At 31.5% G+C, this 19,614-nt stretch overlaps 1 protein-coding gene across 1 annotated transcript; it reads right to left on the bottom strand.

Annotated features, from left to right (window-relative positions):
- Positions 1–3,966: 3,966 nt before the first annotated feature.
- Positions 3,967–15,253, bottom strand: LOC101221305 (triacylglycerol lipase 2). The gene is made up of 13 exons (XM_031887647.1): positions 14,984–15,253; positions 14,771–14,843; positions 14,303–14,367; positions 13,850–13,959; positions 12,504–12,611; positions 6,880–6,985; positions 6,632–6,772; positions 6,450–6,560; positions 5,997–6,140; positions 5,874–5,914; positions 5,648–5,727; positions 5,454–5,549; positions 3,967–5,275 (listed from the first exon to the last, which is right to left on the bottom strand). The coding sequence occupies exons 1-13, from the start codon at positions 15,098–15,100 to the stop codon at positions 4,956–4,958; spliced, it is 1,512 nt and encodes a 503-aa protein (XP_031743507.1). The 5' UTR covers positions 15,101–15,253; the 3' UTR covers positions 3,967–4,955.
- Positions 15,254–19,614: the final 4,361 nt, after the last annotated feature.

Raw genomic sequence — 19,614 nt, 5'->3', positions numbered from 1 at the left:
CGTAGACATGTTTAGGAGTATGTACCTACGATCTCACTCGCATGACTAGGGGTGTTCCTGCGGGATCACTCGCATGATTATGGGTGTTTGTATGATCTCACTTGCCTAGGTGTACTCCATTGGACACACAATATTATTATTATGTTCTTAACGGAAAGTTAACATATCATCCGGAGCCAGTAGTGAGTCCCCTTACTGGATATATTTTATATACTCGTTTCTTTTCTATGTTTAATATTTCAAACAAAGGTAGAGAATTTGAAAAAGTGGCGAGCAATAGGAAAGCTTCCTGACATACCATATGTGGGCTTACTTCTGCTTCCGCTTCTAATTATCAGTTTAGTATTTTAATTTTTAGACATTTTATTCAAAGCTTTATCTTATTTGTTTACTTTTATTTTTTAAAATTATTAGAACCCACATGTCACATTTTCATATTATTTCTACTGATGTTGCAAAATTTATGTTTTATGAACAGCTATTTGATATAAATTTTATAAATTAAATTTTAGTTTTCCTCTTTTCAAGAAAGTGTTACATGTCTTTTAGTAATGACCTTACTTAGATTAAAAGTTTGGATCGTTACATATTGTATAAGAACAATCAATCAAGTATCAACTACTTACTTTATAGCAACTTTTTATAGATGAGAGAAAATATCCAAAGATCCAAATTTGTAGCAGTTTAGTTATATCACAAGATCATATAACAAAATCATAACAACAAATCATGAGAAACCATAACCCAGTTTGTAGAGATTTTTGAGATTATGGTTGTTTATTCATTTGGCGGTTTAATTTTGATTGGGTAATCTTTTATTGAATTGATATTTGTTTGTTAACCATTCATCACAAACACAACCAAGTTTGTGTATGCTTGTCCTAATGTCTACTTGGTAAAGAACTTAGGTTACATTTAGTGTAATTTTGGTTATGTTTTTTGCAATGTATATAAATGGAACATGCCAAGGAGGGACTATATAACTTAGAGAGAAATTAAGGTATTTGCATTTCTAATTGAGGGTGGTTGATTTCGACTAAGTTTTGTGTCCTGCCAATATTAAAAGCTATTTCCTCCATTTCATGTCTTCAATCTTGTTTTGATTTGTTAATCAAGACATCCACTCTCTTTTTGATTGACGAGCATAAGTGGATGCCTTAGTTCATATTCTGACTACTCTTCTTCCTTCAACATCTAGAGGTTAGAAGATTGCCAGCTTTTTATTTTATCGAGAGGAGGAGTTATTACACATGAAGATTTTTTCGAGAAGATATTTGCTTTGCTTCATCAATAAGTCTTTGACCAAAAATCTTTAAAATTTGTTTTTAACCAATATTGTGATATGATCATGACGCGGGGATGCGAAGTGGTAGAATGCATCCTTGTTTATTTAAATAGGTTTGGAGTCGCCACCAACCATCACTAGAAGAAATCGAAGAATCTTCGACGTCATTTTTGGTGTTGGAAACGAGTACATCGGGAATGTCCTTCCTATCATTTCCAACGTTTGCAAAGTAGAGTTGGTATAAGGGAGCAATCCCGACGTCTAAGTTGAGATGTTGGGAATGCTCCACCAATTTGATTTTTTTTAAAATTTATTTTGAAGTTTGTCTAATACCATGAAAAGAAACATCGGTGAAAGTAGAAAAATTATTTAATTGTTTACTTTTCTCCGACGTTCCACCATCCCCAGCATCTATGTTGATTGCATTAGAAAAAGATGAATAATAATTTAATTGTTAACTTTTTTCCGACGCCATGTAGGAAGGTCGGGAATAGGGCCAACTCAAAGGAAATCCAAGCTTATGTCACGTGGAGATGGAGCTTTTCAAGTTCTTCCGTGCATCAATGACACTGCATACAAAATTGATTTATGTGCATGATGTTAGTATTACATTCAATGTTCCTAGTTTAAGTGCTTTTGATGTAGGTGATGACTCTAATTTGTGGCGAATATTTCTCAAGTGGGAGAGGATGATATGAACCAAGCCACATCAATTACAATGCCCCAAGGTTCCATTACAAGACCAAGAGCCAAGAAGCTACAACTCCCTTTGATCACTATTGCAACCATCCGTAAATTTGACAAAAATGGTTGTAAAAGAAGCTGGAATACATTTTTTTCATGTTGTGTGAAGTTGAGCTTCAAGATAATGTGCATTAAATGCTCATAAACTACCTTTTCATTAGCAAAATTGATGGAAAAGTACTATCCTAAAATAATAATATAAAATCAATATATTTTGCCTACTCGTTTAAAATTTCCTCTTCGTTATACTCCAATCAACAAATTAATTGTCACGCCATTTTCCTGTCAAATCAAGTAACAACAAAATGTGTTTATGAACCATTTAGAATCGTTCTTTTAAAGTTAGTTTTAAAACTTTAGGGACCAAATAGACATTAAACTCAAACTTTAGGGGCCAAAAGAGTTTCATCCAAAATATAAAATGAAATAACATATATGATAAGTGATGTCCAATTTTATTAACAAATTTTAAATGAAGAGAAACAAAAGATAGACATTAATACAATCATGAAAGTCAGGGGTTTAGATTAATACAATTATTAGTTCAAAATTTGAATTGTATAATCCATAGAGTTTCTGAGTATAAATTAATATTTTCTCAAAAAAATGTAATTAAACTATTGAATATTATACAACATTTTCAAACTTGAGGTCAAAAGTTAGTTTGAATTATATACGTAGTATATGCATGTGTGTATGTGTATGATGTATATATAACATACCGCACTACATGTTAAAGTGATTTTATTTAACGGTAAGCAACATGATTTTCATCTCTAGAGGTCGAACGTTTAATCTTCACTTCTACAATTGTTATACTAAAATGATGGCATACCACATTTTCGAATAAAGTCGTAAATATTTCACATGTCAAAAGTGATCTTAGTTCACCGATGATTGATATGACCTTCATATCCAGAGATCGAAAGTTCAACCCACATTGGGAATTGTTATACTAAAAAATGACATACTACATTTTTTAAATAAATTTGCAAATATTTCAGATTCTATACAAAATAATTCTAAAATAGGAGCACTTTCAAATCTAGGAAAATAAACTAAAATATATACAAACTAGAATAAAATATTGGATTCTATTAATGATAGAAACTGACAAACTTTTATCACGGTCTATCAATAAATTGGTGTATATCAATGTTTATTATTGATAAAATCTAAAATTTTGCTATATGTTATAAATATTTTGTCAAATTTGTTACTTTTGACAATTTTTCTTTTATAATATATATATATTTCTATCTTCTTGAATAAAAAAAATTAGAGGGAGAGATTTGCCCATGGACAAAATAAGGAAATTGTTTTTTATAACAAAATTGGTGAAAATATTTACAAGTGAAAGATATTGATAGATGTAGTCTATAGCGTTTATGTAAAGTAAAAAATTAGAGGGAGAGATTTGCCAATGAGCAAAATACAAGGAAATTGTTTTCTATAATAAAATTGGTGAAAATATTTACAAGTGAAAGATATTGATAGATGTAATCTATAGCGTTTACGTAAGGTAAGGTTTTTTTTCATTCAATAGAAGTGAATGATCAAACTACAACCTTTAGAATGGTAAGTGTTTTATTACTGAAAGACATATATATCTATTTCTTTTTTCATGTGAAATTGTGCAACATTTATTTAAATTTCCAAATAGTTTCTAAATAAGAAATTAACTAAGCTAGAACTTTAAAAAATTTGAACATTTAAATGGATTTTTCTATACTCAAATCACACAGCAAAATGATTAGTGAATCTCTTAAATAATTTGTCAATTTAAAAAAGATCCTCAAATTACTTCAATTTAATGATTTTACAAATATATAAAAACTTTAAGAAGCTCAAGCAATCCAAAACTTGAATCACAAGTTTCATAAAGTACTCTACAACTTCCATACAACACAACCTATGAGGTTCTAAAAGCAAAAAAGGGACAAACCTATTAGTTGCTTTCTCATTCATGCATGAAGTAACAACCTATAGACATACATAAAAGCACACTTGAGACTTCCATCAAATAAACAAAGAAACAGCACCATACATTATATGTGATTCGGTGAGTAGCACTCAAAATATATCAGAGTTTCAACCAGACAAGCCAACTAACCAACTTGATGAGGATGAAGAAGCTTGTGAAATGTTTCAGAAAGCTGAGGAAAATGGTGGTGTCCACGCACGCTAAGAAACACAAACTCAAGACTTCGACTTCACCTCCATGTGTCATTTTCTGTGAAGAACTCTTTCTGCCATCGAAAAAGAAAAAGTGTTACAGTGCAGTTAACAATGATGTCGACCGCGATCCTCTAGTAGCAGCTCATGTTGCAGCTCAGAGTCACTTCAGCCTCAGGCCAAACATCTATCTTTGAGAGATAGAGGTCAGTTTCCTCGTGAATATGAATGATGCTGCTGTTTTAACTCTTGTATTTCCTACAATATAGATACAGTTTAGAAGAAATCTTGTTTAATGTTGCCATTTTGCTATCCATTCTGGTTGCTTCACTCTTGTGACAAATGATAATGAAGGAAACGACGTTGTCGGTTAATACGTGAGAGAGCTGTAAAGGGCCACTGTCATTCTCTGTCTATGAATGAGGAGCTCCCATCCCCAGCATACTGACAGTACAACCAAATCTCAAAGTTGAAAATCAAGGCTGAACATAAAGATGTGTGGATGGATAAAGGTATAAAGGTTAACATTAAGAGCAAAAATTCATTCACAAAATCTTGGTATAAGAGTTTCTTTCCCTTTTCAATCATTCTTTTTATAGTTACATAAGTTACAAACAATGTAAGAACCACCTGTATCCTCGGTTGACCATTGCAATATTTCCTACTATCGTTCTACAAGTTCATCGACACCAACGATTAAATGCAGTTAAATATTTGAATATAGACATGATATTCACATAACATTAATTCTTCATTGAAGATTAAAGAAAGCGATAAGAGGATCATACACAGCTTGCTTAGCATTTTCGCCCATAACAAAATCAGCATGAGCATAGTCTTCTCTAAACTGAACTACAAGCTTATCTCCGTCGTGATCTTTGAGGTTATCCAACAAGAGTTGAACATCATTGACATCAGACAAGGCATCAGCCCCTCCATAGGTAAGAAAGAGAGGAAAGTCAGTAGGAATGCTTGCCATATTGTACTCTGGAGGAGTTGGTTGCCCATAGTGTTTAATGTTTTGAATTACGTCAACGTAATCGTACATTGATATGGTTCCACTTCTGATCACTGCCCATAATCCCAAAAACTACATTTAACCAGTATAAATTTTGGAAATACTTCTTAATTTAAAACTTGAAACAACACAGAAACTAAACTACACTCAAAGCCACATTCTATGTTCACAAAACATTTGATTGGGTAAATCAGTCTACATTTTTGTAATGAGAAAGTTAATAATCCTTACTTTGAGACAGATGAATCATGTTCTTTGTTGCCGTTGGTTGAGGCTCATGGGTTAGGAAAATTTGTGAGACAGAGGGATTGAGACAGCAGTTCTGGCCTATAATTGAAACAAAAAATTATATTATTCAAGCCGAGAAAGAATCTCTTTAAGAACTAAATTAGGAAATAAAATAATGAGCGAACTAATATTACAACCTGTGAAAGAAGTCAATAAATTGACACAATCAACGCCTGGTTTTGCACAGACTTCGACGAGAAGTTGAATCCCAGCCTTCCTATTTGTTCACTTGAAGTAAGTAAAAATCTCTTGCCCATAAGAACCATCAAATTAGAGAAAGTGCAAGAACTAAGTGAATTAGTTGTTTCATTGATCTTAATAGTTTCCTTAACAGAGAAGAAAGTGAAATGGTTGCATATTTACCCTCTTGGATCAAACTCTTTGACACCCAACCAGAACAAAACCTGTACCAGTGCGATAAAAGGAATCGATAACACATCTTAATTGGACAGTAGTAATAACATATGAGTTGAACAAAGACTATACCTCACCAAGAAAGTTATCTGCAGCATTTCTTGCAATTGGCGAGGTTACTTTACCCAAATGGGCAATTGGGCTAATTAAAGCAGCTGATCTCAGCATGTCCAGCAATTGGTGTTTGGAAAATGCAGCAAGGGCAGTCAGTGTTCCCTTCAAACCAATAACTTCTCCATCTCAGTTACAGATATAAACACTTTCACAAGTCAATAAAGATGCCAAAAAAAAAAAAAAAAAAGTAACATTTAAAAAGACCCTCTTCTCACAATTTGGTGGTTGAAAATTAAGCTTATATACATTACTTCCACTGATTATTGTCTTTGTTCTGTTATCTAATAACCCACTTTACAATGTTTTAAAAAACCAAGTCAAGTTTTGACTATGAATTGAAGTGTTTCAGAAATTAAAAGGAAATAAGCATAAATTTAAAAGAGGGGAAAGTCAAATAGGGCAAGAACTAACCAATGAGTGTCCAACATAGTGCATCTTCTGCCCAGTATGATCATGAACATACTGGAGTGTGGCAGGAAGATCAAAAGCCACCAATTCATCCCATGACCAGTCCCAGAATCCCTAAACAACAACTTAATGTCACATATAGCAAAAAACATATAAGACTGAAAAGAAAAGAAATGAGCAATTACAGGATCATCAGGGCCAAGTGACGAGTGTCCTTGGCTAAATTTAGTTCCACGAGTGTTTGCAAGCCACACATCAAACCCTTTATCCGCCAAAACAAATGCCAGAGAACTTTCCGGAGGAAGCATCAACCATGTCGCAGCATCCTTCCCATCACACAAATTTTTTAAAAACCAATTCACAAGTTCATCATTCTCGCATCAAAACTTGCAAGCCACAAACATAAAATGACACCAAAATCACAATTACCAACCATTAGAAGGCCGTGCTGTAGAAGAACTGGCGGCCCATTGGCTGAATTCGTCCTCCTTGATGGAATCCTCTGCATGCTGAGAATAAACCCATCGGTTGTAATCACCTAAAAACCCCAAATGAAGATCATTCTATGGATCAATTGGGTAGTTCGAAGAAAAATAGCCTAATACGAAGAACAAGAAGAAGAAGATAATGATGAACAACTAGCTATATTACCAAATGTTCTTCACAAGCAAAATCGTGAGGCTCTACTAACGATTTACAGATACCATTGACAGACCCAGGTTCCAATGCAGAAACCCTTTTGATTCCACCGGCTAATCCACAGAACAAAAGTGAAAAAACGATGGAATTGAAGGTATTGGGCGAGTACATTTTGAATCATGGTGCGACTACAGAAGGGTTTTGGAATTTTATATCGACACAGAATCAGAGCAGATACAAACAGTAATTTAGCAATCACATGAATTGGTATCCGCTTCCGCCCATCAGAAGCCATTGATCGAGAGCATCTAGTGGGGCCGGCACATCGTCCCATTTTCAAAATTAAGATTACGCTGGAAGTAAAAAGCTTAGGCTTCATCGCCGACAAGATTCCACAAGCAAACAAGAAAGTTCACAGGCTGTTTCGATGATCATTTCAGTTTCAACTCAGCTCCCATTTTGCGATACAAAAGATGATTAGCGATTTCAAATCGACGAAATCTAATGGGTGGATTAGAAAATTCATTGAACGTGCAAGACATATATCATATTGATGCAATAATTAATACCAATCATTAGTTTATCACCATAAATGCGTCGATTCATGGTGAGATAATGATTTCTTTAGAGATCTTTAATGCTTGGAGCTTGTTTTTTTGTGAAAGAATTGCGAGTAATGTTGGAAGAAGAGGCCAAAATTAAACTTAGAATTGTTTATTTAGAGAATAAATTTATAGATAGTAAGGTAAGGTGCATAGTTTAGCATAGCTCCACCATTTAGTACGAGCTTTACGACCTTTTACCTATAATCGTGTTAGTACCCCAAACAAATAAATCCTAAAATAAGGAAGAAAATTTGTGTAAAAATGGTATGATTTATTCTTCTAATATTCATGGATGTTAAGAGTAAGCTTGGGATACATTTTGTATCAAAGAAATTCATATGCTATTATATCCTAAGTAGCCACATAATTTGTATAATTTTGTAGTTTGACATCCTAACTCAACTTAGTTATTAAAATATCTTAAATATTCTCTTTTTAAATTTTCAAATTAACAAACCACATTAGCTTCTATTAAAAACACACGAACTCACTAAGTAGAGGTAAGAAGTTTGTGGGTAGGGTGTGGAGGGTGTATCACGAAGTTTTCCATTAAATACAAAAGGGGTGTTTGGAGCAACAAGTAAGTTATTATAGTTTAATTAGAATAGTTTGTGTTTGAATAAACATATTAGTTTGTATTATAATAGTATGTGTTTGATGTGTAGATTATTTTAGTTTTGATAAATAGTAAATACTATAGCAAAGAATGAAGGTCAAAATAGTAAAAACGATAAGAAATAATAAATATTAATTAGTGTTTATTATAGCTAATTGAACACTTTTAAATAGTATTTTTCGTAGAAAGAAGTGATTATAATCTTTACCTTAGATGACCTCAAATAGTTAAAAAGATGAAAGAATAAAGTTATCGATAAAGATGAACTATATGATAAATGTGCAATTTTGAATATTATTTACCAAATTGGATAACCTTCAAAATGTTTAAGAGATTCAAAACTATTAAATAATCATAATGATGATGACAACTTAATTTAAAAAGTATTAATGTAAACATCGTTATTACTTTTATGTTTATCATAACACTAACCCTTCTTCCAAACAACTACTTAGAAATATAGAAGTTGTAATCAAACTTATCAAAATTTCAAAGACCTATGAACATTTTTAAAAATAGCAAAATATTGAAATTGTTTATTAAATATAGAAAAATTCATCTATCCTAAATAATAGTAATAATAATAATAATTGTATAATAAATAACATGAGTTAAATTAGATGTCAATACTTAGTGCATTAAAAGATCAAATGTCTTTATCTTCTATGAACGTATTTTATGACTACATATTTTTAGTTTTCAAATGATGTCACATCTAACCGTTTATTGTATTCACCGATTTTTGTTGGACTTTATTTAAAATAAATTTGATTATTAGATTAACTTTTGACTTAATCTTGTTAATTTTTAATTACGTGAATTAGTCACTTTTAAACAAATTTAAGCCGTTTAGATCCATTACCCTAAGGGTCTCCATCCACAGCAACCTCACACTATTTTTCTCTTCCAATCCAAAACGCGGCCAACATAGCCACCACTTCTCTTAGCCGTCATCTCCCAGCAACCTTCCTAATTTTTCATCTTTTTTACAAAAAAAATCTCTTTACAATGTTAAGAATATAACGTATAAAAAAACTCTAACTTAGTTTGAGTTGTATGGGTAGGATTTTGATCCTGATTGTGTTGGAATTTCAGGGTTCCTTTTTTATTCTATTTATTTATTTTTGTTCAAGCTTTCAATGAAAAAAGAAAAACAAAAAGACCTAAATGATTAAATATTTGTTATTGTGTTTGGTTCTTATTTCTCAATTTTTGTTCAAGCTTAAAGTGCAATGGATGCCAAACCTGCAAATAACATGGAAGTATTGTTAATTGGAATATCACGTATGAAAAGTTAAACAAATTAAATATTAAAAAGTGCTTGCCCAAGTGATCACGAGCCTCTCTGTGCCCGACTCATCTCCTCGAGCATCTTCTTCATCTCTTCCATTTGTTGTGCATGCTCCGCCATTTGTCGATCTCGTTCCACCATTTGTCGATCTCGTTTTGCCATTTAACGATCTCGCTATTTCTCCCTCAGACGTTGTTCTTGGAGCATTCGGTTAGCATTGGCAAGGCTTGTTTTGAGTTGGTTAACCTCTGCTATGTGTGCCTAGTAGTCATACACACTGGAGGAAGAAGATGAAGGGTTTTGGGCCCCAACCAAGACCTTTTGAGTAGTCTGGTCGTCTACCCAAAACTGCATATCTTGTCCTCATTAAGTGGTTCAGAACCCTCTGGAACGGGCTGAGATTGCAGTTCCACCATATGATTTTGCACAACAAATAAACTTGTAAGTAATTTGAGAGATGACTTAAAAACATAGAATTATAAGTATAACTTGACACGATCTAAAACTTACAAAAGCGTCCTCTGCAGCTGGTGAAATGAAATCGCTACTACTATTGGCGTGCGTTTCTTTGAATAACTTGACATGATCTATAGGACGTTCGTGCAGTTTAGTGAGCTCTACTTGTTGCTGGAGAAACGACTTTGTGCCACTCCTGTGGTTGTAAGGCTGTCGCGCCCTAATAGCCTTACACATATTTGATTGCTCCTACATTCTAAAAATGGTGACACAGGAAGTAGGTGACGTCGCGGTTTAGGTTCACTTACCGTGATGTCTTCTCGGCCACGTCGTCAAAAGTCCAAAAACGAATTAATTACGTTTGACCTTCAGTGACATCGGAGGACAATGTGTCTCGAAAAGTCGAGCAACAAAATTAATACGTTGGACTATCCGTGACGTACATCACCACTGCATCGCAGAAAGTCAAATCATTTTGTTGACGTTTCAACTTTCGGTGACGTACGAGGACACCACGGTCGCGTAAAGGTTTATAATTTTAAATTATCATTTCACATTCCGCGACGTCTTGAAGTGGCACGTCACAATAAGATTATCATACGAAATTAGAGTTTAACTTACCACGACGTCGGATGGTGCCACATCGCGAAAAGTTAATAACAAATTAAATATTCAACTTTTTACAATGTGGTTGCGATGTGCGTCGCTAAAAACCTTGACCAAAACGAATCGTTTTGGCTTTCCGCGACGTATCCGAGAGTGACATTGCGGAAAGTGTAATAACAAATTAAATATTCAGCTTTTCGCGACGTGGTTGCCACGTGCGTCGCTAAAAACCTTGACCAAAACGAATTATTTCAGTTTTTTGCAACGTGTCCGAGAGTGACGTCGCAGAAAAGTGAAACAATAAATGAATGACAACACTTTTCGCAATGTTCGTTTTTCGGACGTTGCGGAAAGGTGTATTTAGCGACGTGTTAACACAAATGTCACGAAAAGTTCAGCAACGCCGACGTTGCGTTTAGCGACGTCGTTTCTGGCGTCGCGAAATCTCTGTTCTTATGTAGTGTTAACATGATCAACATGATCATTTGATTTGAAGTTTTTAACGATCATTTACATTGGACACGATTGCTTACCATAATCAATACGATTGTTAACACTATCGTTTGCTATGGTCAACACGATTGTTTAAATTTAAAACATTTGTTTCATTGTTAAAAAGAGCTACATGATCATGTATTATGACTAAAATGATAGCAGATCATTCATTTAGACTGTAGTTCACAATCGTTTAGAATCGCTCTCACGTGTGACCAATTAATCACGACTTAAACGATAACAAATCATTCATTTAGACTATAGTACACAAACATTTAGAAGAATATTACTCGCTTTCACGTGTGACCCTGAGACATTTTTTGTATTTCTCATTGTGGGCCTATATTACACTGACTTAAATTATTTGAAGGAAAATATATTGCTCACAATATTTTGACAAAAATGAATGAACCTTCCTTCGATTTGATTTATGACCAATGGGCAAAACTTAAAACCTATCACAAGTTTTGTTATTGAATCATAAGTTGTTCCCCAACTTAAGCCTTACATGATCTTGTCAAGTACACTCATACATTAATTTTGAGTTATATTTTTTTACCCAAAAAAAAAGTAATTATTTTAAAGGACAATGTAAAAATAACTTGAAAATAGCTTGACAACTTTGAGTCCTAAAACATACAGTACATATCTGTGTAATATTCATATTTTTTTAAGTCACACCATAATATTCATAACTAAAATATTAAAGAATAACATAAAATAGATTTTTTTTAAAAAAAATAATAGCAGACAGCATTGCTAAGAGAGATAGGTTAGACAGAATATCAAATGTATGAAATGTATACGGTTTGAAGATTTCCCTAATTCGAAACTAAGGTAGGATAAGGAATAAGAAAAACTTCTACATCCCTACACTGTTATTGCTTGAAATAACGATAGACAAAATTCAATATAAAGCTTTGGCAATCATGCCAATGAGACTAATTTTCCTTCCAAAATCACAAAATTGTGAACAATGATGTCATCAATGTGTATGAAACTTTACAAGTAATCTAATAAAAAAAAAAATCGAAAACAAAAATGGAAACTTAACTGTTAAAGAAGTTTCTAAACTAAGATGTATAGTATTGAAAAAGAAAATTCTCGTTTCCTACATATTTTCACTTGATAAAAGAAGAATGAAACTTTACCACTGAACAGATAGCTATCTGATTATGGACATTGTACCGTTTCCTCGATGCTATTGATTGGGACTGGTGACTTTCTCCAGATGTTCTTGTGCTGCAGCATCTTTTAGAGTTTTGTTCTGTATTTTGCTGCCACTTTCTTTCATCCCAGCTTTCCCAGATGATCTCCTAAATGGAAAGATCAGTTCTTTAGGTTTTAGCCTCATGAGCAATGGCCATCTAGGTTTAATCTCCCCCAACAACTTCATCTGCTCTCTTCTAAACTGCTTGTTTGCATACTGTTTTCCACCTCGCCATCCCAAACAGTATCTGCACAATCGAATCGGATAACGATAACTTAAGAGAACAAAGCATGGATAATAGAGCCAAGACAGTAGTATACTGAAATTCAGAATTCAATGATAGAGGAACGAAGTAATGAAACTAGACAACTGTCTATTTTAACTCGCGTAGTGTATTGAAAGTTTACTTTATGCTCTACGTAACTGCACAATCGAATTGGATAATGATAACTTAAGAGAACAAAGCATGGGTAATAGAGCCAAGACAGTAGTATACTGAAATTCAAAATTCAATGATAGAGGAACGAAGTAATGAAACTAGATAACTGTCTATTTTAACACGTGTAGTGTATTGAAAGTTTACTTTATGCTCTACGTTTGTGAAATGTTCGCATCAGTTTCGTAAGTAGTCATAAAATGCTTTTAACATACTTGCATTAATAACAGATAAAAGTGGTAATTGAAAGAGAGATAATTGGCATTTATTGTTGCAAACGAGGAGTCACATCTCATTCTCTAACAAGTAACAAATAAAAACTGGTAATCGTCTCATCATAGAGAGGATAGACTATTTTTCTTCATTTTATCGGCCCCAAAATAGCAAACTATAGATCCACAAATAGTTGAAAGTTGCAAGGCTCCTAGTTAGGAATATACTGGGATAACTAATATGATTAGTAGTGAGGAGCATTTTAATAATTAGACATTAAATTTGTTAGGTCTTTTGGGTTAATACATAGTACGAGAGTATGACTAGAGGGTGAAGAATTTAGGAGAGTGTTTGAAACTAGGAGAGAATTCTCAGCCCTCTAAAATGTGTTGAGGAGTGGTTCATCTATCTTTACTTGTTTTAGTTATTATCTCGACATTGATACCTTCAATATAACCACAAGGGTGTTTTGAAAGAACAAAGTATACTGTTTTTATTTTATTGATACCTTCAACAGAAATTAAAATACAAAAGAATAAACAAGTAAAAGAACCCTAACCCTTCCTCTCTTTAGAGGAATGTTGCACCCCTATTTCTTCACCAAATTCTTCATGCTCCCCAACTTCATATTTATAACCAACTATCTACCAACAAATCTAATTACCTTTATACCCCTACCCTATATTAATCTAGGTATCTAACATGTTTGCCTTGTGAATTTCTTGGATCTGGTTTTGTAGGGATTTTCTGTTTGCAGGTAGAAGAATCCATAGAAAAGTCCACAAAGAAAAGAAGATAAAACCATCATAAAAGGGAACAGGCAGGCAGAAACAGACCCAATAATCAAACAAGTTCCAGCAGTAGCAAAGCAAGCAGGCACGCTGATCTTTCCTACATTAACAGCCTTTGTAAGTTCAGAATGCTCAAGTTGACGCCTTGTTCTCATCTGCAAAAACAAAATTGAAGAATGTGAATCTAACCACTATTAGTGTTGGTGAGATGGAAAAACAAGAGCGTTCATGAGCAAAAGAAAGAAGGAAAAAGAAAAGCAGCATACAAATAGTATAGGACTTAAATCTCTTTTTCAAATTTTCAGTACTCAAAATGAAGCATAACCATGCATATACTGGAGGAAAAATGGATAAAAAAATGCTTGCACGGCTGTAATTGTTTTCCATTAACTTCCTTGAAACAAAAGAGAGAACATCTTCAAAACGACAACTCATAAAAACGCAACTATGTTCAGACTACATTCAAATAACTAAACAGATTGACACAAGAATGCTTACAGCTTCCTCAATAGATTCAAGTCTTCTGTCAACTCGGATGTCATGATAATGCCGTAAAGTGTACCCTGCAGCAGAATCATTGAGACCTTAACTTTGCTAAACTCTTAAGCAACAATCAGCACAAAATTTATTGACTCCAACAAACAAAACTCAATAGTTGCCATAATGTTTCATATTGACAAAAGGGAATCTTCAATTTAAGCAGGATACCAATCCTTTCCCATACATTTTATTTGGATTTTGAAATAGAATGTAAACTGAAAGCATTGGTTAACAAAAAATTTCATGTATCCATTACAACTTCCAGTTCACAATAAAACAAATAATCAATATATTTTTGTCAAAGAATATAAGTTGAGAAGATTGAATTGATCCTACCCTCACTCAGTCTCTTAGGCTTATCGATTCTTTAACAGTACAACGATAATCAAAAGCAAAAATTAAAGAAGAAGCTACAAGAAAACTAACCAATCCAGGCGGTTGCGACTGATGCAACAGAAGTCCCGACTGTAAAAACCACCTTGTGCCTTTCGAATACATCCTAACAACACGGAAGACAAAGACCACGATGTAAACAATGGAGAACAAAGAGGTTGATGAAGTTAAAAACGATTATACGTGCAAGAACATTCATAACGACGAATTTAAAAAACGTAACTCAAAATCGGAACATTCAATCACCTTGGTAGAATAGAAAGTATCCTGAACGGCGGTCCATGAATTTACTGCCTTCCTCTTCAACCTAGCAGCTGAAATCGAGCTTACAATCGAAGTTCCTGAGGCCCTTAATCTCTGCATAGTGCATACTAGAGAGGTCAAGGATCAGATTTCCAGATTGATTACTCAGAATTTTGACGATTTCCTCCTAAGAATTCGATCCTCCGATCGCTCACTTTTTTTATATATAATTTTGATAGCGCAGTTATAAATGAACTTTTATTTTGAAATTTTGATTTGTTTGGTTAGTAGATTTACTTTTAAATTTTGAAGTAATTTAGCTTTGTCCAAATATCTATTTATTAAAAAAATATTATTATTCAGTGATGAAAATCGATATTAATAATATTTTAAGAAGGAAGATAAGTATTTAGATTTTGTTTTTATTATTTTCAATATTAACCTCATGATTCCAATTCTTTATCCTTTTATGTAGAGATTTATATTTATATACCAAGTTTATTTCTCCATTTTATTTTCAATTTTATTTCGAATATATGTCATGTCTTAGCATTATTACTATATAATATTACGTATATATTTGCAAAATAACTATATATATATATGTGTGTGTGTTCGTATATTTTAAAATCTCATTAACATAGACAATTTAATTATAATATATAGTTTTATGTACCAATATCTGAAGTGCATATTTTTATTTTTTGTCATATTAAATATATATATATTATCCAACATTAAATATAAATCAAATCTTCTATCTATTAAAAAGATAAATATGTATTATCCCATGTAAAATGCATTTTAACTTAAATAAAAACAGAGGCAAAATCAAATTCTAAACTAATTTAATAGGAAAATAATTGGGAAATTATCACAAATTTAATAAAATACTTACAACATATATCAAAATTTTACATTTGATCAATGATATCGGGTAAATATTTTAATTTATTTTACTATTTTTAAAAATACTTCAAAATAATTTTCATATTTTCTTTCCAAAGTGAAATTATTCCCTACTCTTTATTATTTAAAATAAATAATAAAATAGTAATTTAGAACATATTTGGTTAAAATATGGATGGTTGATTAAACTATTTAATATAGGAATAATCAAGTGTGTGTATATATATAGGGTAAATGCAAAACTATGGGCAAAAATATGACCAATTCTTGTTTTTAAAATTTAATTTGTAATCGAACCAATTCTTGTTTTTTTTCTTTTGACATAAACATTAATTTTTTTTATTCAATTAACAATATAGATTGATAGCTTCAAGTGTTATTATTATTTTTTGGAGTAACTTCAACTTTTTTTAATTTGATAACATATTTTGTTAATATATAAGTTTTTTTGATAAAAAATTGAAAATTGGAAAAAAAAATATATGCATAATTTTGATTTAGAAATAATTAAATTAAATTAGAAAAAATAAATTCAATAAAAACAGTTGAAGATTGAAGATTGAAATATTTAATATATATATAAAGAAAAAGAAAAGAAAACTACTGATTTAGTTAAGTTTTTAAAATTTAATTTGTAATTGAACCGGTTATTGTTTTTCTTTTCCTTTTGCCATAAACATTAAGGATTCGTTTGGATTTAATTAAAAAAAATATTTTTCAATAATACATTTTCTTTTAAACACGTTTTTTGAAAATAAGTTTAAAATTTAAACACTTAATATTTGGTTAGACTTTTTATAAGTGTTTACATATGAATTTGGTTTTTAAAGATTTATCCAAAATAGATTATTTTATAAATGAATTTTTAAAAAATGCATTATTTTAATTTGCCAAAAACTACCATTTTTCTCAAAATAGTTTTTTGGCAAAATTAAACACTTCATAATCTAAACCAAACACACCCTAAATTTTTTTATTCAATTAGCAATTGGTTTATTATTATTATTGTTGAGTAACTTCAAACTTCTTTTAATTATTATTATTACTATTTACATTTGTTTAATATATTTTTTAATAACATATATTGTTAATATATATGGATTTTTTAAAAAAAATTGAAAATTGAAAAAAAAATAAGTATAATTTTGATTAAGAAATGATTGAATTAATTTAGAAAAAATGAATTTAATAAAAAAATATAGAAGATTGGGATATTTAAATATATATAAAGAAAAGAAGAAAAAAATAAATTAATTTAATAAAAAAATATATTTTTAGAATTTTAGTGTTTAATATATATATATATATATATTATATTCGGGTGTGTATATATAAATAATGAGAAAAAGTAGAATGTATGAAACTCACGTATATAAATAATGAGAAAATAAAAAAATGTGAGGTCTAGTGTAATATATATGAAAATAAAATAAAAAATAGTAGATGTGGAGTCCGCGATACGAAAATCGGAATAGAGAGTTTACCTAAATTCACCTATTTTTGTCAACAGTTTTGCATTCCTATTTGTTTTTTACATATGTTTCAAAATTTACCTTATTTCTTTTTAAAAAAAAAAGTTATTCTTTCCCTTCTCCAAGAATCCAATTCCCCGTCATGGATGAATGTGACCCATCTACCAAAAGTTGAAAGATACTAAAATCTTGGGCCAATAACCAAATCAGCCCATTAAACAATGTTTACCGATTATGCCCTTCACTTTTGAAGCCTAAAATCATTCTAAAGCTATATTAAACATATGTTAAATTATAATTTCAATGTTTCGAAGGTGTTTAAAGATAAAGCAACCACAAGGTCAACCATCCAAATTCCAATCAATAAAGTTTAGATTTTGTTTGGAGTGTTTGTTTAAGAGATTGGGATTGGATGGAATAGTCGTCCTAAGCCCAACCTTTTGTTTGGGTAAGAGATTAGGAAGCCAACACTTGGCTATTCTTTCACATGTATTTGAATACTAGACGCAATTTGAGTTCATTGGTGATCATTGTTAACTCTCGCTTCTAACGATTTTGCTGGTGAACTTTCAACGACCACTGTCAACCAACTTTTAGTTACTATTGACAAATCTTGAAAAATATTAATGAGACAATATACACATCAAATGTATTGTTCTAGATGATATATTATACAAATTGTATTGTTCATGCATCTATCAAATATATAGTGGTTTAGTTCTAGAAAATTGAAATGACTTTACTTACATGCATCTTTTTGTATTAGAATATACATACATGCATGTATGTGTATGCACACATATATATAGCTGAAAAAGTAAATCAACAAAATTTTTGTGCAAAATAATAATCCATTAGACTTGTGTAATTAATTATATTTGAAGTATTTTCACGAATAGTATTTTCTTTAAACAATGACAAAAATGGTGTAGTATCAAAAGAAATTTCAAAAGTTGGGTATAACCACAAAATATTGTAAAAAAATAGGGTAGTTTGGATGTTTGAAGGAGGTCGTGTACTTGGTACGGTTGGAATTTATGTCATAAAACTCATAGATTATTGTAAATATAATACATTTACCGTTATTAATAAAGTGTTATTATTATAATAAATTATATTAATGATATTATTAATTTTATCTTAATAACCCAAATCCAATAAACTAACATCTTAAGCTGTTTGATGAGTCTTGAACAGTATATAGAGACATAAAGGGATCAATGTTTAAGATCAACTTAAAGGGTTTGTATTATAGGGATAAAGTTGGGTACCTTATTTTGGTAGCATTATGGATACGACTCACTTTGTATTTGATACAAATGCAATGATCCAACGCGATCATATAGGTAAGAGTATCCTATATAATGAGTTTGCATAAGATCGGACCACGAAATAGTAACCACTAGATGTAACTTCGTTAACTAGTTAGGTTTCTATTTCATTAGAATGGCCTAGGTAACTTAGTCTTAATCTTGAGTGTATTATGAACTCCTGTTCTCGAGAGATTGTTCTTTGATTTGTACGGGTGAGAGTGACTAGATTGTCGACTCAATATACTTATCATTTTGTGGACAAGACCGAGTGGGAAGCTGGAAACATAATTACACAAGATGAAATTCACTATTTCTCGACTTTTAGGGTAAGTAGACGAGTGCTCCCTTAAATGGTGTCTTCGAGACTTGAACAAAGGGTCCTACTCTCTCTATGGCACGAGAGAGGTTTTTGTTTATTGGTTGGACCATAAATATGTTGTTCATTAGAGAAGCATTAGTATTTAAGGACTAGAGGTAACCTAAGGATAAAATGGTAATTTGATCCAGCTGGTGTTTCGAACACTCGTGAAGGGCTAACTTAGTGTTATTGGTATTCGTGGACACATAAATATATCTACAGTGAGAAGAGTTCAACCATGAGTCTTTAGTTGAGTGTACACACAGTTAACGAATATTGATAATGTGGTTAACGAGTTTAGCCAATTAATCTCATATCGTTGTAGCTTCTAATCTGTAGGTCCATTAGTCCCTTTCCTAACTCGTAAAGAGTAATGAGATTTATTTGTATTGGTTCTAATTTGAAATGTTCGAATTTACTTTAGAAATTAATATAATGTATAGTGATACATTATAATATAAAGTTTATATTTTAATCAAAATTTATTATATAAATTTAATTTTGGATGTGATTCAAAATTAATTTTGAGAGATAAAATATTTGGATGAGTTCAAATATTAATTTAATGTGAATTGGATTCAT

Source organism: Cucumis sativus, chromosome 6 (assembly GCF_000004075.3).
Source record: "Cucumis sativus cultivar 9930 chromosome 6, Cucumber_9930_V3, whole genome shotgun sequence".
Classification (NCBI taxonomy): domain Eukaryota; kingdom Viridiplantae; phylum Streptophyta; class Magnoliopsida; order Cucurbitales; family Cucurbitaceae; genus Cucumis; species Cucumis sativus.
This window is presented reverse-complemented; position numbering and strand designations above follow the sequence as displayed.